Consider the following 25928-nt stretch of genomic DNA (forward strand, 5'->3'; position numbering starts at 1 on the left):
CAGGCAGCTCGCCTTGACTACTTTCTTCACCACTTTGTACATCGCGGACCTGTTTTCCTCCCGTCCCATAGCATTTTAGGATTGTAGATACCTTAACCGAATAGTCATAAACAGTTTCCACACTCCGGACAGCTCGCCTTGACTATTTCTTTCACCACTTCCTACGTCGCGGACCCGTTTTCCTCCCTTCCCATAGAATTTTAGGAATGCAGATACCTTAATCTAATCGTCATAAACAGTTCCCACACTCCGGGCAGATCGCCTTGACTACTTCCTTCACCACTTCCTACGTCACGGACCCGTTTTCCTCTCTTCCCATAGAATTTTAGGAATGCAGATACCTACCTAAATCTGTCTTAAACATCCTGTCTTATAATCTTGTATAATCCTGTGTATAATCCTGTCTTAAACCGTTTATACACTCCAGACTGCTCACCTTTACTACTTCCTTCACCACTTCCTACGTCACGGACCTCAAGCTAGTGTCTTCATTTGATTATATTTATGATCCATACCACCGTTTATGTTCTAATATCTGTGGAATATAATGCTATCAGCTATTTATTTATCTACTGCATTCAAAAGTCAACAGCTGATCATATGTCTTTGTTTTTGTGTCAAATACTGCTTCCATAAGGATTACATTGAAACTTTGAGACCCAGTGGGGCGGATTCCTGAGAGACTTTTTTAACGCCATATAGATGTTGGCACTCACCGATATGGTCTTTATCACCATGCAAAATTTGAAAACGATTGATTCAGCCGTCTAGGAGGAGTTTGCGTATTACGAAATGCATAAAAGTCGACGTATAAGAGCTTCGCTCGCTTCGCTCGCTCCCCTCAATAAAGATGATACATTCAGACATTGCTTAAAAATTTACTTCTAACAACGTATTATTTATGTCAACATTTTATATAATTTACATTGTTAGTATCAGGTGTTAACATTGACTTTGGAATCATTGTTTAGTTATCTCATCTGGACAAGCTGCGGCCTGTTTTTATCCAAATGTATTACATTTGAATACATATGTAATAGATCGTACTACTATGTGTGCAAATACTTGAACTTGTTAGTAGTTTTCATCCAAAGAATATTTGAAAACAATTTATACTGATTACATATTCATTTAAAATTATACTTCAAGGTAATATTTCCTTGTATATTGAGGGTATAACATTTATTTTGTACTTATATAATAGCCTCTAATAACAGTTGTTGAATGAAGGTGTTACGCGTTACGCTAAGGATTAGTTAAGTGATGGCTTCGATAAAACAAAAGAGATCAAGAGCTTTTGGGTCTTTAGGCCAAGTGAAATCTTTCTCATACACGATACTTCAAAGAGTTATCTGTTGCATTTGCCAGAGTTTTACTTTCAATTTAAAATATTTTGAACAAATAATTAAGCGTAAAAATTATGATATGATTTTATTTTAGGATCTATTCTGCCACTTTTGTTTGAAGTGTCAAACAAGAACACTGATTTATAATTTTTTGGGCCAACTAAAGACTTAAAATGGTTTCCTGCAAATGGTAATCCTTCGTTGTTGTTTTGGCAAATAGTTTGGGTTCTTCTGAACCATCATCAGGCCTCAAGGTTTCAGGTAATCACTTCATTTGAATGTCGTTAACAGAGTTAAATAATACACCTGATGATGGTCCAGAAGAACAGAAACTAGTTGTCAAAACAGCAACAACGGATTACTATATGCGGGTATAGTGAACCATTTTAAGTATAACACAGTAATACGGAGGCTAATCAACTCTTTGACAACTAAATACGTTTATGTTTATTTTCGGAACACTTGAGAGAGTTGAAGATTACAATCTTTTTTCGATTTTTAGGTAGATTTAAAGCCGTTACTAAATTGACCCAAATGCAACAAATTTTTGCTTTCCCTTCGAATAATGCAATTACAGTACCAATAAGGCTATAAGTAATAATAAAAATAATACTAAACGTAGAATCTTTATTTGTATGCAAGCCATTGACTTTTAATACATATAAACTAATATAGGTAAAAGTGTTGAACAAAGCAGTACGGCAAGGAAAAGAATTCTCAAAATATGGCTTCAGATTTTTCAACATAGCAGTAACTTCCTAAAGAATTATTTCTTTCCAATAACTATACAGGACTAATATTACTATTGATTTTACAAAGGTCAATGGTCGAATGCTATGATAATGTTCATATTTGGCTCATGCCCATATATGAATCCAATAGCTACGACAAACAAAAATAATATATACAAAACTTAAAACAGTAATATACATATTTCTGGCCAGCATACTTTAACTTTACGTTCCCCATTTCACATATATATTTTAAGGTAACGTCAACATTCTCAAACGTAAGTTTACAAGGAAATAAGCTGATAAAGTTATTACAGTAGGATGGGAAAATTACTTACATCTAAAGTCAACAGACCCATTTCATACTGAAATGTTTATGTGGAGAAATACGTAACACGAAGGCAAGAGATACAGGGAGGACGTGCCTCTGAGATAAGGGGGATATAAAATATCTGGACGTGCAGGGTGTGAAATACGAAGGTTAAGATCTCTCCGCGCGTGTGTTTGCTCTAGTTTTCCTTGTGTTTCCTCAAAATCTTTTGTTACTCAGACACAATTGTTTACGATTGTACACACGTTATGGAACAGCTCCATAGAGTTAGTTCTGTCCGATGCACTGTAGAAGTCGTGTTTTCTAATTATTGTGTTATTTCAGTTATTTAAATCCTCTTTAACCAAATAAAACTATCTAATCATAAACCAAAACTCGTCCCCTAGTTATATAACCAAACAGTAAAGCACAAAACCATGAAATTAACCCTAAAATAATGGAAACGTCATTTCGTCAACACTCAACACTAGCGATCAATGTCACCGGATATGAACTAGACACGAAGAGATCGAAATAACAAATATTTAAACTTTATTAATATTATATAATACAGGATTATTAAGCTAAATGAATGTTGGAAAACTCTTTTGGTAAATTTCCCATATAGGAAATAGTTCGTTATCATAATCATTATTCGGCCCATTTTCGTGGCACTTTTACGGATGTAATGGAGCCTATCTTACCCTGTAAATCGCGGTCAAACTCGGTAAAGACAGCAATTTTGGACGAATTTCAGGGTGAAAACTATATTTGCGGAATAAGTGTGGCGGGTAGTGTTCAAAATAGGCCAAATAATTATACAAAAGAGTTTAAAAAAAAATTGTTTGGAGACCCTAAGCTAAGAAAATACCCTTTATATATACTAGCTGTTACCCACGGGCTTCACCCCGTTTGACTTCATAAGTATTAATAAAATTATTGGTTGGTTAAGTTAAGCTTAAATAAACAAAATAGAATACAGTAATAAAAACAAATAAGTACAGCTGAAGTATTTTTTACATTAGGTATATGAAAAGTTCCCTTTAGAAAGGAATTACGACCTTAAAGGGCAATTTATAAAACAATGGATAGTTTTGTGCAAGGTTTCTCGTCATGACGAACATTTAATATGGTTTATGGGGGTGTGACTTGTAGTTTTCTCAAAGGTTCATGGGTACTTTTGGCTTTATATATAGAAGATTCAGTTTTTTTTTTTTCAACTGAATTCGACTATCTGTTTACGTCAGGAAAAATCTTTTAAAAAATATTCACACTTTCCTTCTCTTTAAGTATTAGTCACAGCAATAACTTGCGCCCACTTCGAAACCACAACTGGAACCACTCATTTAACAAATTTCATAAAATTTTACGGAATCTCAGGACTTTTTTGACAGAAAACAATAAATTATATATTTCGATTTAGCGTGAAAATACAGTAAGCAGACTATATATGTAATTTTTACTATTATATGGTGGGTTATATTAAACTTTTGTCAATAGCCTAGATATCTTTTAAAAACTTTATTAATAAAACATTTTTATGACCTTTTGGCCCGTTATAACACTTTCCCTAGAAATACTTTTGGTGAAAACGCCTCCTTCATCCTGAAAGTCACGGTCACAAAAGCGCTGGAAATTGGAGTTTTGACGATTTTCAAAAAAAACTTTTGTGGGTAAAAATAATATTAGCTGAAAATTTGCCAGAGAGAAAAAGTGTTTATAATGACATACGTAATACATTTTAATCAACATAATGGTTAGGTATAGCCTACCTTAGTAAAAATGCCATTGAAATAAATATTATATAATTACTGTATTTTTTACCCTAAATCCGAAACTTTGATCGATGACAAAAGTGACAAAATCAAAAGAAAAGGCATGTAGTGAAAATAAACAATTGCCTTAGCCTTAACTTATTACCAATACTTAATAGACTAATGACATTCATTGGGTCTGATGATGATTGGAGTATCCAATCGAAACCGATTACATCTTACCATATTTGATGTAAATTTACCGTCTTGTGAATTAACACTATAAGCGTAAATATATGTTTTAAGTGTTATTAGACGCATATTTTATTTAATTTCTGTAAATTTAATATCACGTACAATGCTGAAGTTGTTCATTAATTAAAAAGCAGCATAATCTGTTCCGTAATTTAAATTTAATAAACTAAAAAATATCGAGATCGAGAATCAATGGTTTTTAATTTAACAAGTCATTACATGGGAACGACCATCTCGGGGCGCAATAGAAGCCTCCCTCTCGAGAAGTAATTATTAAACCCCCTCCCCCCCCCCATCATCACGACCAGGGAGCACAACGCTTCCACCTCAACCCATTCAAGGGCTTACAATGACTATTGAGGCGAAGAACGTTTTTGCTCTTGACGTTTAAGGGCAGACCCTCATTACGAGTATTATTTCTTTCATAATCCAGCTTTTAGAGTTCTGAGGTTCAACCTTTCAATAAATGTAAACGCGTAATTCTTAAGTTCGACCCACTACCGTTCTCTAGATTGAAATTGGTAGTCCGTTATCTATACCCCCTCCCTAAAAATTTAAGTAATCCTAAGATAGGCTTAGTATCAAAATCATTGTATGGGACTTACTTTTGGCTAGTCTGGGTGAGGCATTAATAGTTTCATCTTGAACCTATTTTACACAAATAATGTAAGTATATCCGTGATGTTCAAACAGGGAGATCAATATCTGGGCGACTTAGTAGACATAATGTATTGGAGGCTGGTTTCATGCACTCTTACCACTGTGGTCACCAGTAGCCTAGGTGACTTAACACGGTCACGGCACAGATCAATGGTGCAAGTGGTACAACAAAAATAACTGACAGTTAAAGATAGAAAAAATTACAAAAATTCCATACCAACAAATCACTGAGTAACAAAGTCCAATTAACGGCCTTGACTAATGTTATACCTTTTGAAAGAAAGCTTGTGACTCTAACAAAATCAAAATTGAGTGTATCGCTAACCTACTGGGCAGTATTTATTTTTCTTGATGTCGATGCCAATATCATTTTCATAAAGAAAGTAGATACAGTACATACAGTGGTACTCAAATAACAGTTTTAGGGAAAATGGTCAAAACCATACGTGCTGTGGATCTGACGGGAATCAAACCCATCCATCCTGCACTGAAGTTCGATACGCTAATCTAGGCTAGCAACACACCCGTACTCTTGGACGTAGGCACGAAAGAGATAGATTTGATCCTTGATGTACCGGCAAATATTTTTGGGGTTTTGACAGCTTTCCCTCAAAGCCGCTTTAAAAACCTTTCCACAGGTGTTAGAAGTGTATTATAAAAATAAGGTTTAAGTTAGTCCACTCTAAATTACATTCGTGGAAGTATTAATATACAATACATGTTTCTAATGAGATTTACATGTTTTGTATTCGCTTCAAATTTGATTCCAAAATTAGTACAATGTAAATCGGTTTATGTGGGTGTAAGCTGCAAAACGCTGTTACAGTAAAGAGCTTAAAGTCGTATCAGCCATGTTTATTGGTTTAGGTATTTCGATGGAGTTTGTTCGAGTTTTGACACAAATCGTATTTTGTATAACTTTAAATTCATTGGATTATTAGATTATTGGATTATTAGATTCAGGAGTATTTTAAAATTTATTTAACTTTATTGTTGGTTTAACAGGATGGTTTTAAATTTATTTAACGGATTTTGCAAAAAATAAAATCAAAAATTGTTTTAAAAATAATGTGATGTTAAAATTGTGACTTTTATTGTTCAGTTTAGTGAATCGTCAATTTTTTGCAATGAGTTTTGCAGTTTTCTAACATTATTCGTCGAGTTGTTAGTGCGTTTATATTTAATTGACACCCACCCCCGTATTGAACCCGGGGGTGAGGGTTTGGTAGAAAACCCCCGTTTTGAAAACGAGATATAATAAAGTATTTAAATAATAAATCATTCTTATCCTGAAATCTAAAACTTTGGCCCCTAAGTTCCCTAGTTAGTTACACCATGTTACACACTATTTATGAAATTAGCAGATATTAGACCCCTACAAAGAAGTTATCAGTATAAGGGAATCTTAATATAAAAAAAACCAATCGAATAAACATTTGAATAGCCAATTTCAACAGCTTCTCTCTAAAAAGCATCTGTGTTATATTATTCAAAGTGAGTCTCTTTTAGTTTATCTTTTGTAAAAAACCACATTATGGGAAATCTTTCATGAAGTCTCACCTAAAATATCTTACAATAAAACTTTTTTGTTGATTTAAAGGATGATAAACAGCCTGAGCTAGACCTAACTATTGCTAAGTCGCTGAGTGGGTTTTGATCGTATGGTTATCGAACAGTTTGCAGGTTTGAACCTGAGAAATGTATGTAGCTTGTAGAAAGTTTGAAACTAGGCCAAATTGGCCTTCATTTGTAGTGGGCCAAGTGGGTATAAATGGTCCTGGCTAATAAAACAGCTGATCTTAGTCTGTAACAAAGCTATCATCTTATCTATCCAACATTCATCTTTCCCTCAAATACGGTACGCACCATGGTGTATCGACATCATACAAATATAATAATCTAATCAATATGCCAACGATTTTATCCTGTAAAGTTGCAGACGCTTTTCAGTAATTAGACCCATTAGAAACATTTAATCTTGGTCATCGTCAAAGCCAACACTCAACTTCACTAATTTTCAACTTAAAATACTCACCCTGGTGCAATTTCTTCGTATAAACTTAAGATATGTACATATTGATGCTGGAAAAGGACCTAAGAGAGAAAACTAAAACTGCCAAACTCCTGGTAGAATTCGTGATGGGTTGGTCGAAGAGAACAGTGAGCTCACAATAGAAAACAACTGCCCTGACGAATTTTCCATAAGCATCCCATCAGCAGGCGCCAGCTGACTATTCAAGTTCAAAAACAGCTTTAGTCCAGTAGGGTTTCAGCTGACTGGACTGGAACATTGCGACGATGACGAGGAAGGTATCCCCCTTCGCTATTCGTAAGAGATGATGTTTGAATCAAGGACTAAACCAAGTAATTGTTTTCGTGGCGTCTTCATCTCAACTTATCGATGAATTAATTGTACTTTTCCATGTTCCAGAGGCACCGCGTCCCACCAGCTGTCCGCCACCGCCCTCCTCTCCTCCCCGGACGGCTCACGGCATCCTCTGGACTTGTATGAGTTCACCGAGGAGGACTTCACTCCCCGCCGGGCTGGACCTGGACTGTGGGAGTGTCTGGTGGGGTGTCGACACAAGATGGACCAGCAGCTAGCCCGCAGGAGGGTGAGTGACTGAAAGTCATGCAAATAATGTAACATAAGAATAACACATACACACACACACACACACAACCTTTTACCATCCTCATGGAACAGCTGAAGCCAATATTATTGTTAGTTCTGTCCGGTTTTCTGTAGATGTCGTGTTGTGGTTACAATTTGTTTAAATTATTTTAGGGTTAGTTTCTCATTATTTGTGTATCACTGTTTGGTTATATAGCTAGTGGACGAGTTATTGTTTATGATTAGATAGTTTTATTTGGTTAAACGAGGATTTAAATTACTGAAATAACAAGAAACAAATTGTAAACAAACACGACATCTACAGAAAACCGGACAGAAATAACAATAAAATTGGCTTCAGCTGTTCCATAAGGATAGGAAATCTACTAAGGGACTATGTTTTATCTATGCTTTTACTGAAATAAAGGGTTTTAAAGCTCCTGTTCATATGTAAAAAAATATTACTTTATTCCCGAGGTGATTCGTCATATAACAGCTTTTGATGGTTTGAGCTATCAAACTTCAGTTTTTGCTATCTAATGACAGTGGTTGATTGTATTGACAGTTGATGGTATTCTAATGGCAGTCTGTATCTATTGTCAATATTACAATCTATTGACTGTCGTTGTATCTATTAACAGTAGTTGATATTTTATGACAGTAGTAATTTCTATTGGACTATTTTTCTATCTTAGTTGTTTGTTATCTACTGACAACTTTGTATTTTATTGGCCATTGTTGTCATTTACTAACAGCTGATCAGTATACAGCTGTTGTATTCCAATGACCTCAGTACCATTCTAATTATTTCAAGTCGATAATTATATGGTAAGAATACCAAGCTTTGGACTGTTAAGGCAACTAAAATATTCAAACGGCACGAAAAAAAAATAAAGTAACTTATATATTTAATTTTTCATTAATATATTCTTGGCTTTCAATACAATGCTTTTGAAGTATTAACCATACCAAACAAAAACTAGTACAGTAATAGTAATTTTAAACAATTTGTGTAAGAATCATTCATAAACTTTATTCCATAACAACAATACCGAGCTAGGACTTTTTTTAAACAACTCTAGCAAAACACAACCAAACGTCAATATTCTCAACAAAATTCTCAATATTCGTCAACCAGATTTACTCATTGTTAATACACAAGCAAGATTAATCCAAAGCCAGATAATATTAATTTTTGGGACATTAATTAATGGTGCTATCCAACAAAAATTTACATGTTACTGTATACATAAACAGAGGTTAGAAGTTTCCTTACAAACAAAGTTTTAAATTTGTAACAGCATAGAGAAAGACAAAGGTTCAGAAAAAGAGGAGAAAGGAACCATTTCAGTCAACAAATCAATCTCTAAAGAATGAAAACTACTTATAAATACGCAATATTTACGTAAGTAATAATAGTTTCCAAATTAACAATCTTTTAAAAACAAGGCAAACGCTAACTAATCCTTGGAAATTTTCAACTGCTCATAACACCATTACGACAATGGTGTAGTGCTAAGTGCAGACCCTTGTCTCAGAATTGCTCTGCTTAGCTTACAAAAGGGTTGTGCAACTGATCTTAGTAGGCTCTTAGTGTAATCGCCCAAACAACCCGGCTAATTTGACTTTGTGGTGTTGTGACCTTCGTCGATTGAAAGATCATTGAAATGGGTTTGGTTTTGATATCACTTTGGAGATTTCATTAACTGTGAACACATTTTTATTTGGAAATTGTTTAATTCACACTACTATTCATTATGGAAGAAAACTTTAAGTTAAAAACCTCTCCAGGATTAATTTGTAATAGACCTTCTGAAACAGAACGTCTTGTTTTGTAAGAAATTAAAACCCCACTTTATGTAAGTGGTTTAGGCCTCTTCAAGTTGAATTAATCAGAAGTATAATGTAATAATTTTTAACACAGAACTATTTCCTTTTGAGCAGGAGTTAACCTAAATTAAGTAGAAGCCATTTCCATTTATAACTATGATATTTTTATTATTAAATAGTTAAAGAATTGAAGAAATAGAACACTGTTACTGAATTTGCATCTGGGTATCTCACTCCTAATTAAATAATATTGAAGGATTTTACTTTAAAATATCAATATGAAGCCTTCTGTCGAGGTTTAGCTAGATCTGTTCTATAATATACAACAGGAACTCATCTGTGGAATATAAATGTGTATAAAAACAATTATTAAGCTAAATATAAATTTAATTAATTGATGTGTGTGTGTTCTTATTATCAGCATTGTTATATAGTCAAGCAAATTTAATAAATTGAAGTTAACAGTGAATTTAATTTTCTTAGACTTAGTTCAATAATATTTGTAATACGAATTTTAATAACAGATTTAATTTTAAAATATTCTAATGGATAGTGATTAATTAAATTAAATGATCACGAGTTAGTTCTCCAATGAGATAAAAGATAATTAATGAAACCAACTTTGGTCAACGGAAGTGCAAACAGAAACTTGGTTGCCTCTACGCAAATTGTAAATAATCAAATAATTCTTCTCAACATGTTATAATGACTAAATTCGTTTTATAACCAAAACATTAATTAGTATTGTGGTTTATTTCCAACATATTCATTTAGTAGATAACTTTTCATGAATGGTTTTGCGTTACAAATTTTCCTGTAGCCTTGTAAAGTCAATTTTTAAAGGTGATCAAACAAAGACCTTGCTTTTGTCATTACCGTTTAACAAATACTATCTGAATAAAAAAAAAATATACATCACAGATTCAACGTTTCAGTTAGTCGCATTATCGTTGATTGACTTTAGGTACTGGAAAAAGTAGTAGAGACTCAAATTGTAAATAGCATTATTCCAGCCACCTACCATTAGCCCAAAATCCAATGTCATGCCAATAAGCTTTGTGTTAGGGATGGATTACGTTGTATTTATTTTTACTCTTTGCTTATAATACACACTAAATAATTAAAATATATATTTACAATCTCAAACCCCTCTGACAGATGAGTCCAAATTATTTCGTAAAATGTTCCTCAATCACTATCTTCAGTGAGTACAAACGTGTACAGCAACTCTCATGAAGATTAGCTTTGAAACTAATTCGAGGTGATGACAAACAATGTTTATTTATATTTCCCAATATTTTTAAATCAAAGCACTAATACAGTCTCCATGTTGTTCAGGTGGAGCAGGGACTGCGCCTATACAACCAGCACAAGCAGCAAGCAGCAGTTTCCAAGTGGCGGAGCGCGCTCAAGAGGATACGGAAACCTGGGGACAAGTTTATCCTGCTAGGCTATCTCTACCAGGCCTACATGGACTGGGGCAAGTTCAGGTAGTTTATCTATAAAAATATTAATCGTTTCATTCAATTTGTTGACTTACCACCTTTTCACAATCATTGATTGAGATGGGGACACCTAGGTGTGTATTTGAACCCGAATATTGTTAAAGGATGATGAAGGATGAGCGTAGAATATAGGTATTTTTAGCTTTGTTGCTGACGAAGATCAGCTGTTTAATTAAACAGCTGTTTATTGAAAGCCAGGGATCAGGGACTGCTGGGTCTAGTTTTGAAGAATCATTTATGGTTTCAGGACAATTAATATAATCAGGAATTACATCTCGATTTGAGGTCCCAAACAGCTATCATAAAACAGCACGGAAAATTACAACGGATATTATTGATAATTTATGTTAATATGAATATTCCAATCAGTCTACAATCAAATCATATTTATAATTCAATAATAGTGATAATCACAATATTCATAGTCGGGGCAGCGTGTTTGTTCGACTAAATTATAAATGTCCACATTGAAATGCAGTAATTACACTCATTAAATCCTATGACTGGAAACAGTAAATCGTGTGTTAATTGCTTTGTTCGTGATTGAGGTTTTCTAAATATACATTTTGATTGTAGAACTACAAAAATACGTTATGCGATAGTCTTCATTTGAATGTTTTAACAATATGATTGATATATAATTAATTAGATGTATTTGTAATGTGCATTAAAACACAACCAACACTAACAAAAACACAAGGTGAAAAACCTTTAGGTTTTGATAATGTATTGTGTGGAACAAAGGCATTTAAAAATATCGATCAAGAGTAGTTAATTCCTGTAATACCGAGACAACTGTAAAGGTTGTCCTCAAATAATTGATCTCCTTTTCTGTTTTTTTTTTGTTTTTTTTTTTTGTATCCAGACAAACACATAATTTTTAATAGTCTGTGCGTAGTTATCTGTCTATCAGATCTGTATGTGATTTGCAATTAAATTTGGATTGCTTAAGATTTGTTTGAGGTACAAATTATAGCAGTAACACTATTACTAAGAATAATATGTATGTATTAATTTTCACGTTTCCAAATTTAACTATTATCGTTTCCGGATGTTGCATTAAAGAAAATATAGATATTAACTCAGAAAAAGTGGACTTGGTTTTCACATTGATTTACTCACTCAACTCATATTGTATTTACATTTTTAAAAGTAAACACTAACATTTTAATAATTAGAAAACATATGATTCAAATAAAGAATTGATGGTAAAGTCTAACCATGCATCTTTTACCAGTTAAACCATAACCTAAAACATGTATACGTCTACGTATTGAAACAAAATAAAATGCTATAAGCTTTGTCTTATGAATGTCTAAACATCTTACTTAAAGATAAATTACTTAATTATACTTAACACTTTACAAATATCTTTAATATTTAATTCCGTAAGCGAATCGGTCCACACGAAATAACTCGAGCTAGGAAAAAGGTGGCATGGATTTTGAGGATTCATTGTAAAGCGTATGGTTTCCAAGGACGGTGGGAAAAATACCAGAAGTGTCAAGAATTACCCCTGCTCTGCCCCACTGGCCGTCAAAGATCCAGTCACTGTCTAATGGCAGTCTATCAGTCTATAAGCTGTTTTGAATATACCAGCTGATTTAAACATTGGGTATTTGTTTGTTTATTGATTTTAGTGTTCTGTTTTTAAGTTAGAACAGTAATGCAGAGGTTTTTGGGGGAAGACTGCAACTAAATAGAGTATTTAGGAATGGTGCACAGCAAAAGGGATGGTTAAGGCCAAATTACTACGAAGGTAAAGGGCAGCAACTACTTCTATGGGCTCATATTTTTGTTCTTAAAATCACTATAGTATACACCACATTGTAAATCACTACAGGCGAAGGACTTTTGCACAGTTAAATCAGCTGATTTTGCCTATTTAACACTAATAAGCTGGTTCGAAGTTTAACTAAGAATGAACAATTTTGTACAGAGAGAGCATGGAGTTCGCACACCGTCAGTTGAACATCGCCGAGGAGGCGGACAGCCCCAACCTGAGGGCGGAGGCCTACCTGAACCTGGCGCGGACCCATGAGAGGATGGGCGCGTTGGAGCGGGCCCTGGCGTGTGCGAGACATTCCCTGTACAACGAGTGTGATCAGTGCAGGACTGCGGGGTTGGTGCAGATCACTGTAGGCAGTGTACATCTGGAGTTGGCTACCTTCTGCAAGGCGCTCCAGGCCTTCCAGCAGGCCCACAGCATCGCGCAGAGGATACAGGACCCAGCGCTGGAACTACAGGTAGTGTAGTCTTTGTAAAACACAACAGGGTCAACACAAACAAAACACAAACCTTTCAAAATACACACTCCACCAATCAATGGTGGGGAATGGTAGGGGCAGTGAGCTGGTCAAGTGGTAGAGCGCGTGACTTTGGTCCTTGAGGTCCCTGGTTTAAATTCCGCCGGAACACCAATGGATTTTATGTATGTGATAATGCGCCAACCCCTAAAAAACAACTCCGGGCTCGTGCCTAGCGTCCTATGAAAACAAAAAAAATGGATAACGGACATTGCAATCCTCTAAAGCTTGCATGAATGTGTAAACCCGTCTTGTGATAGAGCAAGGTGTCCTAGATTGTAAAGGGAGGATATAAAAATATTTTCATCTTCTGTATAGGGTGTCCAGTAAGTACAAAGAATTTAGGAATAGATTAAACGTATCAGATGTATCTATTTGAACTTGGTTTTTTTGATAGAAAACATTAAATTCTCGATTAAAATATTTAACATTTTTTCACAAAATTTGCCACTTTTGAATAGTTTAAGCTGTACGAATTTAAATGACCGCTATTTTGAAGAAAAAAATGTTTGCGAAGAAATGTATACTTGATTTTTTTGCATTTAATTTATTCCTACATCCGTGAACTTACTTACGGGACAACTTACATACACAGCAGATATATATATATATATATATATATATATATATATATATATATATATATATATATAGATATATAAATATATTTGTTATGCCTTTCCTACACATGATAGGGCATTATGCTCTAGCACAAGATGCTTTTACACACTCAGACTAGGGTTAAGGGGTCGCGGCATTATCGCGTGGATAACATCCATTGGTGATTGGTGGGATTTGAACCCAGGACCTCTGGAACAAAAGTCCCACACTCTACCACTAGACTAGCTCACTCCCTTTTTAGGATACATATCAAAGGTGTAATTTCCACTTACTAAAACCTGAGCTAGAGTCAAAATGGTACATTATTGATCTACAGATTAAATCTACCACAATACCTAATAATAAAGTACAAGCATTACAAAAAGGTGAAAAATGACAAAACATTCATTATGATTTCTTGTCAGTCATCGAGTTTGCAAAGTTTGATAGTGTTCATAAATTCAGTATTTCCCCCATTTTGATAAACTATGTAAACTATGGAATCCTACGGACACAAACCTTGGATGCTGAGCATCATGTTAAACTAGAAATGTATATGCAAGTAACATATATGGTACGTGAGGACATAAAAACAAACATTACAAGCAACGAAGAGGTAAGTCCCTATAATCCAGTAACAGACCGATGGGGACAGTTCTGACCACCTGATAATCTGTAATCTTTTATATCAACACCTTTCTTCTCACGGTAATCAGTGTTGGTAAAAATATTTTCACCAAACTTAAATACAGGGTTATTACAAATGATGTTCATGATTTCATACATACATAAAATATAGTTTTATTTGTTATACAAAGAAATAAAATGGTTACAACTTTTGAAAAACTCAAAAAGTTTCGACACAGATACACAGAACTGTAAATGCTCGATACGAGAACCCCTTGTGGTACGACAGATGTCAATAATGTAGTCAAGCTCTTGCTAGACTTTGAAAAGTGTGTCTAGGTCTATTGTTTCGATAGCATTGGTAATCCGTTGCTGGATCTCAAGTATGCTATCTGATAATGGTGGTGTGTACGCCTTATTTTTTATGTATCCCCACAAGAAAAAAATCAGGGGGTGATTTCCGGAGATCTTGTAGGCCAGTTCAGGGGTGTGTCATTATTCGGACCACCGAGCTCGTTCCATATCTCAGGCAGCACATTGTTAAGTTCAGCCCTACTACAAGTAACATTCAAATGCAGCCATTTCTCTTAAATTTCAAGTGTCACTTGCCAATATAGTGGTTACTAGGAGGATAATCGTTAAACCTGGTTCTAAAGTGTCGTTGCACACTAATAACAGATTGGTTAATGGTTAATGTAATATTCTAATTGGCAAAAAGCTTCCCTGCCTTCAAATTCAGCCATTACACAACACTTACAACAATTGACTTGACAAACAGCTGATATGCACCCAAACCAATGTAAATGAAACTTTATGAGTTTTTCTTTCCAATGGTACCAACTAAAATAGTCTTGAAACAAATTAACCCAGTAATATTTATAATCAAAATAAGGAACATCATTTGTAATAACCCTGTATTTACTTTCATATTAATAAGATGTTATTGTAATCGTTATTCTGGTGTAGTAATTAATATCATCTAGTAAAGCTGTAATATCCTCAATGGTAACTGTATGGGGAAATAGTATTTTATTTACAAGTAAATTGCACACATAAACAAATTTTGCTAAACATAAACACGATTACGATTAAATCAACACTCTGTAACATTAATTCTGCAGTCCGTAGTAATTACATTCTCTAGTAAAAATCTGTGAATTTTGGAGAAGAGTACGTATCTTTATACCCAAGAAATAGCAGTTATCGTTTAGAACCACATCTTTATTTACATAGTAACTTGTAGTTCAAAAATACCTCACCAAAATCTTTCATTGCATAAAAACTCATTTTTACATAGTAATAGACTTGGACAGCGCTGAACATAGGTAAAACCACAGTCATCTGAAATGAAAAAGCAAGTCCGCAAACGCCCCTTAGCACTTTAATATATAAACCATGGAATAATAATTTTACTGAACTTCAAATTTTAATCAATGTATGAAAAAGTTGCCATCACTCTTTTACATGAGGCTCCATATCTTCGGCCCCAATCAATTACGCAAAAAGCCCATCCTCTATAAACTACTTCAGCTTGTGTTTTGACATTGGAAACTTTAATTAGACTCGATGGACAAACGTCAAAGCAGTATTGGAGCTCAATGTACAAATTGATTGTTGATTACTAATTAACTATTTCCAATTAAATGATCACACCCGCCAATGTCAATTGATGTTTTCCGGTTTTAGATCACTTTGCTTATTGCCACAAAGGTTCATGTTTTCTTTTTTTATTGACTTACACCAATTTCCTTTGAGTGTCAATGTCATACAAATTTTGATGGTATTAAGCAAAAGAATGTTTTGTCAGCTTCTTTCTAAATAGGTAATTGTAAAACTTTTCTAAGTTGGATTTTTGTGGCTATTTTGTTATTTAAATTTAACAAATCAAAATATTCATAAACAGCAATAGTTTATAGTTTAGTTTATACGCTTATAGTTTATACGGCTTATAGTTTATACGCTTATAGTTTATACGGCTTATAGTTTATACGGCTTATAGTTTATACGGCTTATAGTTTATACGGATTTTGATACATTAGGACGTGACTGTTATCTTATTTCGTTAGAAAAACAACTACTGTATTTAAATAATTTATAACGTTTTGCTCAATTAAATCTTGGTATTTTGAATGTACTGTATATTCAATGTTAAGTATGGATTAAGCCCAAGTTGAACGATTTTACCGAAATTATTCCTTGATTATGGATCAGTGACAGCAAATAATGATTGTTACATTTTATAGTATGTAACAAATTAAAAAGTGGTTTTGTAAAAAAAAAAACTACTTAATCTGTGCTGCAACGGTAATTCTCTCTAAAATAACACTGAATTAAATAGTTTAGTGTCTCTATTAAGATATTAAAAACTAAACTCTTTAAATTAAAACATTGCTGCTCATCGTATTCATATTGCAACATTATTTTACAAAATAGCTTAGAAAACGAAATGACTATTCTCGTAAAGATATCTCAAAACAACAATTAATTTGTTTTCAATTTTTCTAATGCAAATGAGCAGCTGGTTAGTAAGTGATTCAATCATTTTGTCTATTACGATAGTGTTAGTCGACACTGTACTATCGATATGTCGAACTATTGAAAAGAGTGCAACAATAAGCTAAAGCCGATCAAATCAATCAATATATAATTACGATACATGCAATTGTTAGAATCGATTACGGCAGGGATACAATACATAGCTACTTTAGACCCACAACGCTTGTATTAAAAACGGCTGTTTTTGTTGAAGTATGACCAACATCTAGCATTATTATGTTTGATATTTCAAAACTGGGCTCAGCTGTCATTGATTGGGCTATAAACAATTCTGGCTGAATGTATCTACAAACTTCCAATTGTAGTTATAAATGCTGTAATAGTATATTTCGTACCTAGGGCCGAAAATAAGGTTTTGCTGACTCGATATAGTTTTTAAGTTCTCGACTTCGTCTCGAACTTAAAACGATCGAGCTGCAAAGCCATTTCGGTCCGTGGTACGAACGCTATTTTTCACCACACTATACCTTATTACCACTATTCACCACAATAATAATGCACAGTGATAGTCAACACAACTACAACTTTAAGGTTATGTGAAGAAATTAATTGAGGAATCAGCAAAAATTATAATAAATAGTTTCTAGGCAGTGGTGACAATAAAGCAATATTGCAATGCTATATGGATACTGATTGTGTATTTAATATGCATTCATGTTTTAGGAAATTAAGCGGGCAGCTGATTTTGCAGCCCTAGGGATGTAAAAACTTGCTCGGTCCCCAAATAGCGATAACAGCTGGCATGGCCAGCAAAACGTAACTTTCAGCCACCAATTAACGTACAGTATTATATAAAACAGCTAAACATATCATCGTGTGGTGAAAAAGTCATTTTGGCCTAATTCATTTTTCACTTATCTTAACATTCAATTTAGTTTGAAATATATCTTAGTTGAGTCACCATCTTATTACAGTTATGCAGTTATAAGCACTCAATGTAGATCAATGTGTATACAAGTGAGTAGCAAACGTAACTTGTATACCAGTTTTGTATAGCTTAATAACTCTCAGGAGTTCCTCCTCAAACACAGCAGTCAATTAGTGTGTATGAGGTTGACAAAGCAGCAGAGTCCCTACTAGAAAAGACTCTAATTGGCTGTTATACGTCACTGTTTAGTAAGCATTCTGCACTTTTTCCCTGGATTTATCATTAAACACTATTTCATGAAGAATATTAAACAAGGCATTCCATTTAAGAGTAAAAATAAAATGGAAGCTATGTTTATTATTTAGTGTTTAGTTAAGTTCTTAGTATTGAAATTTTCCCACCAGTTGCCTCAGGATAACAATTGTTATGGTTAAACACAGTTTTACATATTATTTATTCATATTTATAATTTAGTTAAAGGAGCGTCAGGATGACGATTTTAATTTGTGAATGAGAGAAGGGTGAATTTAGAACGGAGTTGAAGTATGAAGTCTTTACATAAGACCATGTGTTTCTTCCGCGGTGATAAAAAAAACATGATAGAGGGCAAGTAGGCTCAGTTTTAAACTATCAAAAACTTATAGACTTTTAACAGAACAGAACAAACTACTCTATGACTGCATGACAAGTGCGCTATAACCCACCTATCAAGGTCAAATATTTAAGTGAATTTATTTATAATTTATTTCGACTAATATTTTATTGACTAAATTATTTACTCATACTAGATGTTTGTATAAGATTCAGTTTTTATTATTCCAATAAAATAGGATAGATGAGTTAAGTTTTGAACCATAAAAATCTACAAAATAATTTCAGGACCTCTCTGATTACTGAGAAATATCCACTCAACTAGATTAACCACTTGGCTATATTTTGATTGTACCCATCTAAGCTAGTGGCTTAGATTCCCTTTTTTTCAAGGAGAACGATCCTAACTCCGTATTGTCACTTTCTAACACCGAATTATTTCGTAAACATTATTAATTGATAGCCCAGTGACCAACAGTGACTGGGTCTGGTAACGATCTCGCTTGCAATCGAATCAGCGTCCTTATAACCAGCACTAACCTCTACTCAGACAATATTCATAACAACTTCTACTCACATTCTATTGACATTTAGGTGTACGTTGGCTTGTCAGAGCTCTTCGGCAGACTACAAGACGCCGACAAGAGCGCGAGGTACGCCTCCAAGGCGTACGACCTCAGCAGGAACCTGCAGCTCGGGGACCTCAACAGCAGACACCACAGGGCCGCGCTGCTGCAGATGGCTTCAGCACTCAGGAAACAAGGAGAGCTTGGGGACGCTCATGACTACTGCAGCGTGAGTATCTGTCCACATTATCCGGACAATGGTTTAACCGGACTAGACTCGGCAGAATGACATCTCTGAAACCGGACTGGGTCGGCAGGAAGTGGGTGGAAATCAAACGAATTTTCTCTTAGGAAAGATTTGGGAACATCAATCATGTGTCCAGTTTGACTATTTTACGGCCATTATTGGTTTATATGCGTTAGATGTTCCTAATTTAATGAGTTGTAGGGGATGTCGGTTTATCCGGAACTCCCACTATCCAGATTGGTCTCAACCCTGGATAGGGAGTCTACTGTAATGAATTTTTATGTTGGCAGCTTGGTTAGCTTGCATTTTCCTATCTATATAGGCCTAAGACATTTCTGTATATCCGTAAAACGTATTCAGCAAAGTAAGGGGTGAGCCGGTTCAGTGTGCAAGTGAATCGTACAAATAAGATTTAGCGCAATGGCGTGGGAACTCATGACATTGCTATCATGGATTTTAAATACTTCAAGTTGGTACGTCGTGTGGCCAACCGGGCCAATGATTAATATTTACTAGAAGTAAAAGTGCTAGTGCCTTTTAAGCCAATAGCATTTTACCAGTAAGTAAAGCAATCATGAAAACCTTCTAAGGAAAACGGTGCAATCTCTCATATTTTCGTGGATATGGTCTAACCTGCCCCTCTAGCATTGAGCAACACGATTAGAATATGTTGGATATTTTGTGCACGTTAAATAATGATTAATGCTAATAATAATGTATCTTTACATATACGAAAACTTCGTGGGAATGAGTTGCTGAATTTCAGTGTAATAAAAAGTGAATCAAGCTCCAAACGAATAAACAAAAACATCGGCTGACCTGGAATGCAAAAGGGGACATTTTTGGTTCAGATGCCTAGTATTTAATAAACTCATCAATCCAGAACAAATTAAAGATATAATGTTTCACTAAAAAACAATGCAATTCACTAGCAATTTGTTATCATAAATTTCTAATACATTTTCTTTCCCTTTACTGTACAACACGTATTACATTGTTTCCATATAGCCATAAAATCCATAAATCCCCAAAGAGTTTCAACGATAAAACTACTTTCATGCACATATTATCAAAAATGTATTTGACCCACTATACTTGTCTACATACTAAGTAGTTTGGAAGACTTGTAAAGATAATGTAGCCAACTTTGAGCAAGCAAAGGAAGGTAATATAGTTAGGAAAGTTTTAGAAGGCAACGTTGTCGCTTTAAACTTCGTTCCTCCTTGCACTCTCGAATAAAAAACATTTACGCTCCTTCCATGCTTTAACCTGGATGTTAGAAATTATGGTAGTTACAAAAAATTTAATTTGTTTGGAAACGATTTGATAAAATATTCATTGAAGGAATTATGGTACAGAATTTTATTTTCTGCTAAGTTGGCACTATACCATTCAAGTATTGAGATATTTGCATAATTCAATGCAGTGATTAATTATAGTACATGAACTATTGTACTAATAAACGTTTGACATAGCTTCCTTGGTTTTCCTGTCCATATCGGTACCACAGACAATAAATAATAGAGTATTTCTCTTGTCAGTGTTACCATCGACATTTAAAAGGCACATTCCTTTACCTTTTCTTAAAATATCATAAACATTTTGTTCATATTACTGGCATTTCAATAAAGCAATCATAATAGGAGCGGACTTAAAAAATGTCTGACGGGAATATTGATCACGCAAAGAGCTACACTATTTAGAATGCATAGTGCATGTTTATGCAAAATATGTTTTCAGCTTTGCAAAGCTCTTATTGATGAAACACAAAGTGGAGCTCAAGGCAATATTGAATGAATTAGAATATATCAGTTATCAGTATATTAGTAATAATATTTTCAGCATGCGTTAAGACTTGACTGTAATGAATTAGAGCTTTTAAAATATGAATAGATTGAATTTGATCAAAACTAATGTAATGAAATAAAAAATATAAAAGATTAAAAATCAATAAAACATATTAAGTTATTAAAATAAAATAGAATATTATCAAGTGAAATGGAATAACTTAAAATGGAATTTCTTGAATAAAATTGAATATATTTAAATTGAATCACAAATAATTTATTCATGTCCATTAGAATAAAATGTAACTGAATACAGGGAAATTGAATTAAATGAAAAACCCCAACTACTCATGCCTATTCAAACTGAAAAGGGTGGAATTAATTTAAATGCAAATTTATGGAATGGATGCAATGGTTGAGAATTAAATTATATGGGGTATAACTGTAATCTGAGTGAAACGGAATAAAATGTATTTCCATAAAATGTTGTTTTATAAAATGTTTTAAAATAATAAAATCCATATTAGTTTAGATAATTTGAGGGCATGCGTCATAATGACTTTTCGACTTCTAGAGCGTTAACATCAGTTGTCGTATCAGTCATAAGATTACACGCCCAACTTCGCTGAGCCCATTAGCCCCAGCTTCAAACGTTACGGATAAAACCGATGTAATAGTTTATACGTAAAACATACCATATAAATTTCATATAAATTGTGTAAATCATTGTGCCAAAGGAGAAATTTAGTCGGCGATGAATTAGTGTAAACAGCGTCAAACACTATGTAATTTTGAACTAATCTTACTGGATTATTCTGTTAAAATCCTAACTTGTAAAAGGAAATAAATTGTGTAATATCGTGTAAAACTTGTTTGGAACTAAACAGGAATTCAGACAATCAGCGATGCATTTTCTTAAACATCTTTGATCACTACGGGATCTTAAAAACAATCTAACTGGGTTGTACTGTTAAAACAAAACGTGTAAAGTGCATCTATAAATGGTGTAAAACTCCTTGTTTATAACGAGGCTGAAAATCAGAAAATTAATTGTCGACGAATTTGGGTCTATAAGTATCTTACAAACATTACGGAATATTAAATTTGATGTGAAATGTTTAGTCAAATAAAATGCAAAAGACTCACCTCTACTTATGAATCGTGTACGATCTCCTTTTTGGTGAGGAGACAACTAACAGCGAAGAATCAGAATGTAAACTGACTCAGTGCTGTACTTCCAATAATTATGGTTTTCCGATAATGTGATAAACTTTATTCCGGATGGAATAGGAAATCATGTTATATAGGGCACATGTCGTTGGGTTCCCACAAATGTTTAAATTTTCCACCAGAGTTAACTGTTTATGGCAAACGTTTTAAGTCATTTTAATCGCAGTGCAGTCTGTGGTATAATATATCTTATACAATAGAAATCTCTGGGGAGTGAGCTGGTCTAGTGTTTAGGGCGTGTTACTACAGACCCTAATGTCCCGGGTTCAAATCCCGCCAAATCACCAATTGTTTTATTTAAGTAATACTAGTGTACCTGTTGCTCGAATTCGAGCAATTGCGAAGCATTACAGGTGAGTCAAAGATTATGGAAATACTGACGATCTACACAACAGTTAGATATAATCAAAATATTTTGTAAATATCTTATCTTTTTTCAAAAAGCTGATCTTGTTTTTTTTGTGTTTTTGGTGTAAAAACGACATTATTTCTATTTCTTCTACTTGGTTGTGTTCTATGACTTTTTTCCATTGTTTGCAAATCGGTTATTTCAATGATTGCTCAAGAAATGTAGCGCAATGACAATTCAGTTTTATTTTTAGCCTATATCAAATTGTCCAGAATTGCTCGCTCTTTTCCATTGTAATGATTACACCAACCCAAGTTTCGTCTACAGATGCAATATGCCAAGGAATATCACCTACGTAAAATCTCCAAGAAGTGGTAAAAAAGGCAGAAACCAACCCATACAATAGATATAAGTTAACTCCATAAGAAATAATTTTAAAAGTTACTGTGATATTAGGATTTTCCACTGATTTGGTAATAGAACATTATATTGCAAAACATGACACGATGCAGAATAAAATCAATTTTAAAATCAGAAAAATCCAGTGCAAATACTGAACTTCATTTTGACAAATTCAATAAATCACAATTTAAATATTAACAGCTGTTGCATTAAAAAGTAGTGTAGAATTATGCATATGGTCGTAATGTAAACAAATCTGAAGAGGCAACTTTAAAGGCTTCTGGGGCAGAACCCCAAGGGAATTTACCTCTTTCCTCTTTTGATGGCTCATCTACAGACCAAGACCTTTCTTTAGAGACCCCTACCAAGTTTCTACGCCCAGCCGTTCTCTCAAATTAGCTGTGAAAAAAATCCCGTTTTTCTCCATAAGAATAACATGGAATGGGAATTTAAAGGCCACGGGGCAGAGCCCCAAGGGAATTCACCATGTTTCTCTTTTGATGGCTCATCTACAGACCAAGACCTTTCTTTAGACACCTCTACCAAGTTTCTACGCCCAGCCGTTCTCTCAAATTAGCTGTGACAAAAATCCCGTTTTTCTCCATAAGAATAACATGGAATGGGAATTTAAAGGCCACGGGGCAGAGCCCCAAGGGAATTCACCATGTTTCTCTTTTGATGGCTCATCTACAGACCAAGACCTTTCTTTAGAGACCCCTACCAAGTTTCTACGCCCAGCCGTTCTCTCAAATTAGCTGTGACAAAAATCCCGTTTTTCTCCATAAGAATAACATGGAATGGGAATTTAAAGGCCACGGGGCAGAGCCCCAAGGGAATTCACCATGTTTCTCTTTTGATGGCTCATCTACAGACCAAGACCTTTCTTTAGACACCTCTACCGAGTTTCTACACCCAGCCGTTCTCTCAAAATAGCTATTACAAAGAAAAACAGTTTCAAATTAATATACAGGGTGATTTGTACTGACAAAATTTTTTTGGTGTAAGTACAAAGTAAATTAAGTGTGATGGTGCATATCAAATGTTTCAAGTCTAAAAATTAGCTTCCCAAAAATTATTTTATGTTTTTCAAAACTAACCATGTTTTTAAACTTAATACAGTGATTTCACAATTACCTGTATATGGTTTTGAGTAGATAATGTCATTTTCGTGTTCTACATTAAATTTTGAACAAGAATAATGGAAAAAGACGGAGGATCAGTTGTAAAAACTCCATTGTAAATAGATTCAAAGATAAAATTAAGATATTTGATAAATATTTTAATAACAATGGTCTATCGAATTTTTCACACCCTGTATACAAGAAAGTGTCGGAATATATTAAAAACTGCGCCATTTTATAAGCTTTCCAACGATATGCTACACTATTGAGGTTTATGTCTGCTTATGTACGCTTTAATGGTTTGAAGACTACAAAGCATGATGTCTTTAACATTTAAAACATAGAAAGTCGGCATGTATTAAGCAAAAGTTGTATTTTTGATTCAGCTTGAACAGTAAAAACAGTAAAAAGTTCCCTGTTTTCTGGTATTCAAACCACTAAAACAAGCAAGAAAATATCTAAACCTTAATAGTGTAGCATATGGTTGGAAAGCTTATAAAATGGCGCAGTTTTTAACATATTCCGACACTTTCTTGTATACAGGGTGTGTAAAATGCAATAGACCATTGTTTTAAAAATTTGTATCAAATATCTTAATTGTTATCTTTGAATCTATTTACAATGGAGTTTTTACAACTGATCCTCCGTCTTTTTCCATTATTCTTGTTCAAAATTTAATGTAGAACACGAAAATGACATTATCTACTCAAAACCATATACAGGTAATTGAGAAATCGCTGTATTAAGTTTAAAAGCATGGTTATTTTTGAAAAACATAAAATAATTTTTTGGGACGCTAATTTTGAGACTTGGAACATTTGATATGCATCATCACACTTCATTTACTTTGTACTTACATAAAAAAAATTTTGTCACACTGAGTACAAATCACCCTGTATAGATTGTTGCAACCAATCCCAAGCTCGTGCCCTAGCGTCCTAGGACAAAAAAGGTAAATAATCTAAGCGACCAGTAACAGAGAAGTATACAGAAACACATCTCTTGCCTAATTGAGAAACATTTACTCAACGTTCAATTAACGATAAAGATGGATTCCGAACCACTGGGTAATAATATCACCACGTAATCATTAATGTTGATGGTGTCATGATTTAAACTTGTGCTCCTCGGAACAGAAATCCCGTTCTTTAACTACTAAACAACCCCTGCTTCCTTATTAGTCATCATGTCTTTTGTCAAAACATTTAAGACTACTTACGTCTAAGTTTTAAGGATACTCTACTCTAAATATACTATAAATCATCGCACTATTTTCAGAATCGTTCTTTCATACTATTTAGATTTCCAAACATAAATACAACTCTTGGATTCGTTCTAAGTAAGTTTGCCAAAGTTTTTGTCGACAGCTCGCTCCTTCTGTAGTTTGCTAACTTAATATTACCTTCCACGTCTTTGAAACTAAAACATTCTTTAAAGCATTGTTATTTTACAAAGCAGCAATATAAAATATGATCAAAGCTAACATTTATATATATTCTGGGAAAATATACATTTTACCTGTATTGAAGTAGTAACATATTATACATATTAATTTAAATTGTTTATTTTCACACATATAGCCAGAAATGTAAGTAAGAGAAAATTGATGATATTTATATAATGGCATTTTCAATATAATTTTAGGCTATAGTTTGAGAGTTTAATCACGATGC

At 33.9% G+C, this 25928-nt stretch overlaps 1 protein-coding gene across 1 annotated transcript in view; it reads left to right on the forward strand.

Moving 5' to 3' along the window:
* LOC129003854 (43 kDa receptor-associated protein of the synapse homolog) overlaps window positions 1–25928 on the forward strand; it is a 59918-nt gene that overhangs the window by 24441 nt on the left and 9549 nt on the right. The window contains exons 2-5 of the mRNA XM_054432180.1: window positions 7488–7671; window positions 10839–10990; window positions 12945–13251; window positions 19148–19348. Of these exons, the coding sequence (XP_054288155.1) occupies window positions 7488–7671; window positions 10839–10990; window positions 12945–13251; window positions 19148–19348 (844 nt within the window). The remainder of the gene's footprint in view (window positions 1–7487; window positions 7672–10838; window positions 10991–12944; window positions 13252–19147; window positions 19349–25928) is intronic.

Source organism: Macrosteles quadrilineatus, unplaced genomic scaffold, assembly GCF_028750875.1.
Source record: "Macrosteles quadrilineatus isolate MER2022 unplaced genomic scaffold, UCM_ALF_1.0 Scaffold_9__3_contigs__length_116548681, whole genome shotgun sequence".
NCBI lineage: Eukaryota > Metazoa > Arthropoda > Insecta > Hemiptera > Cicadellidae > Macrosteles > Macrosteles quadrilineatus.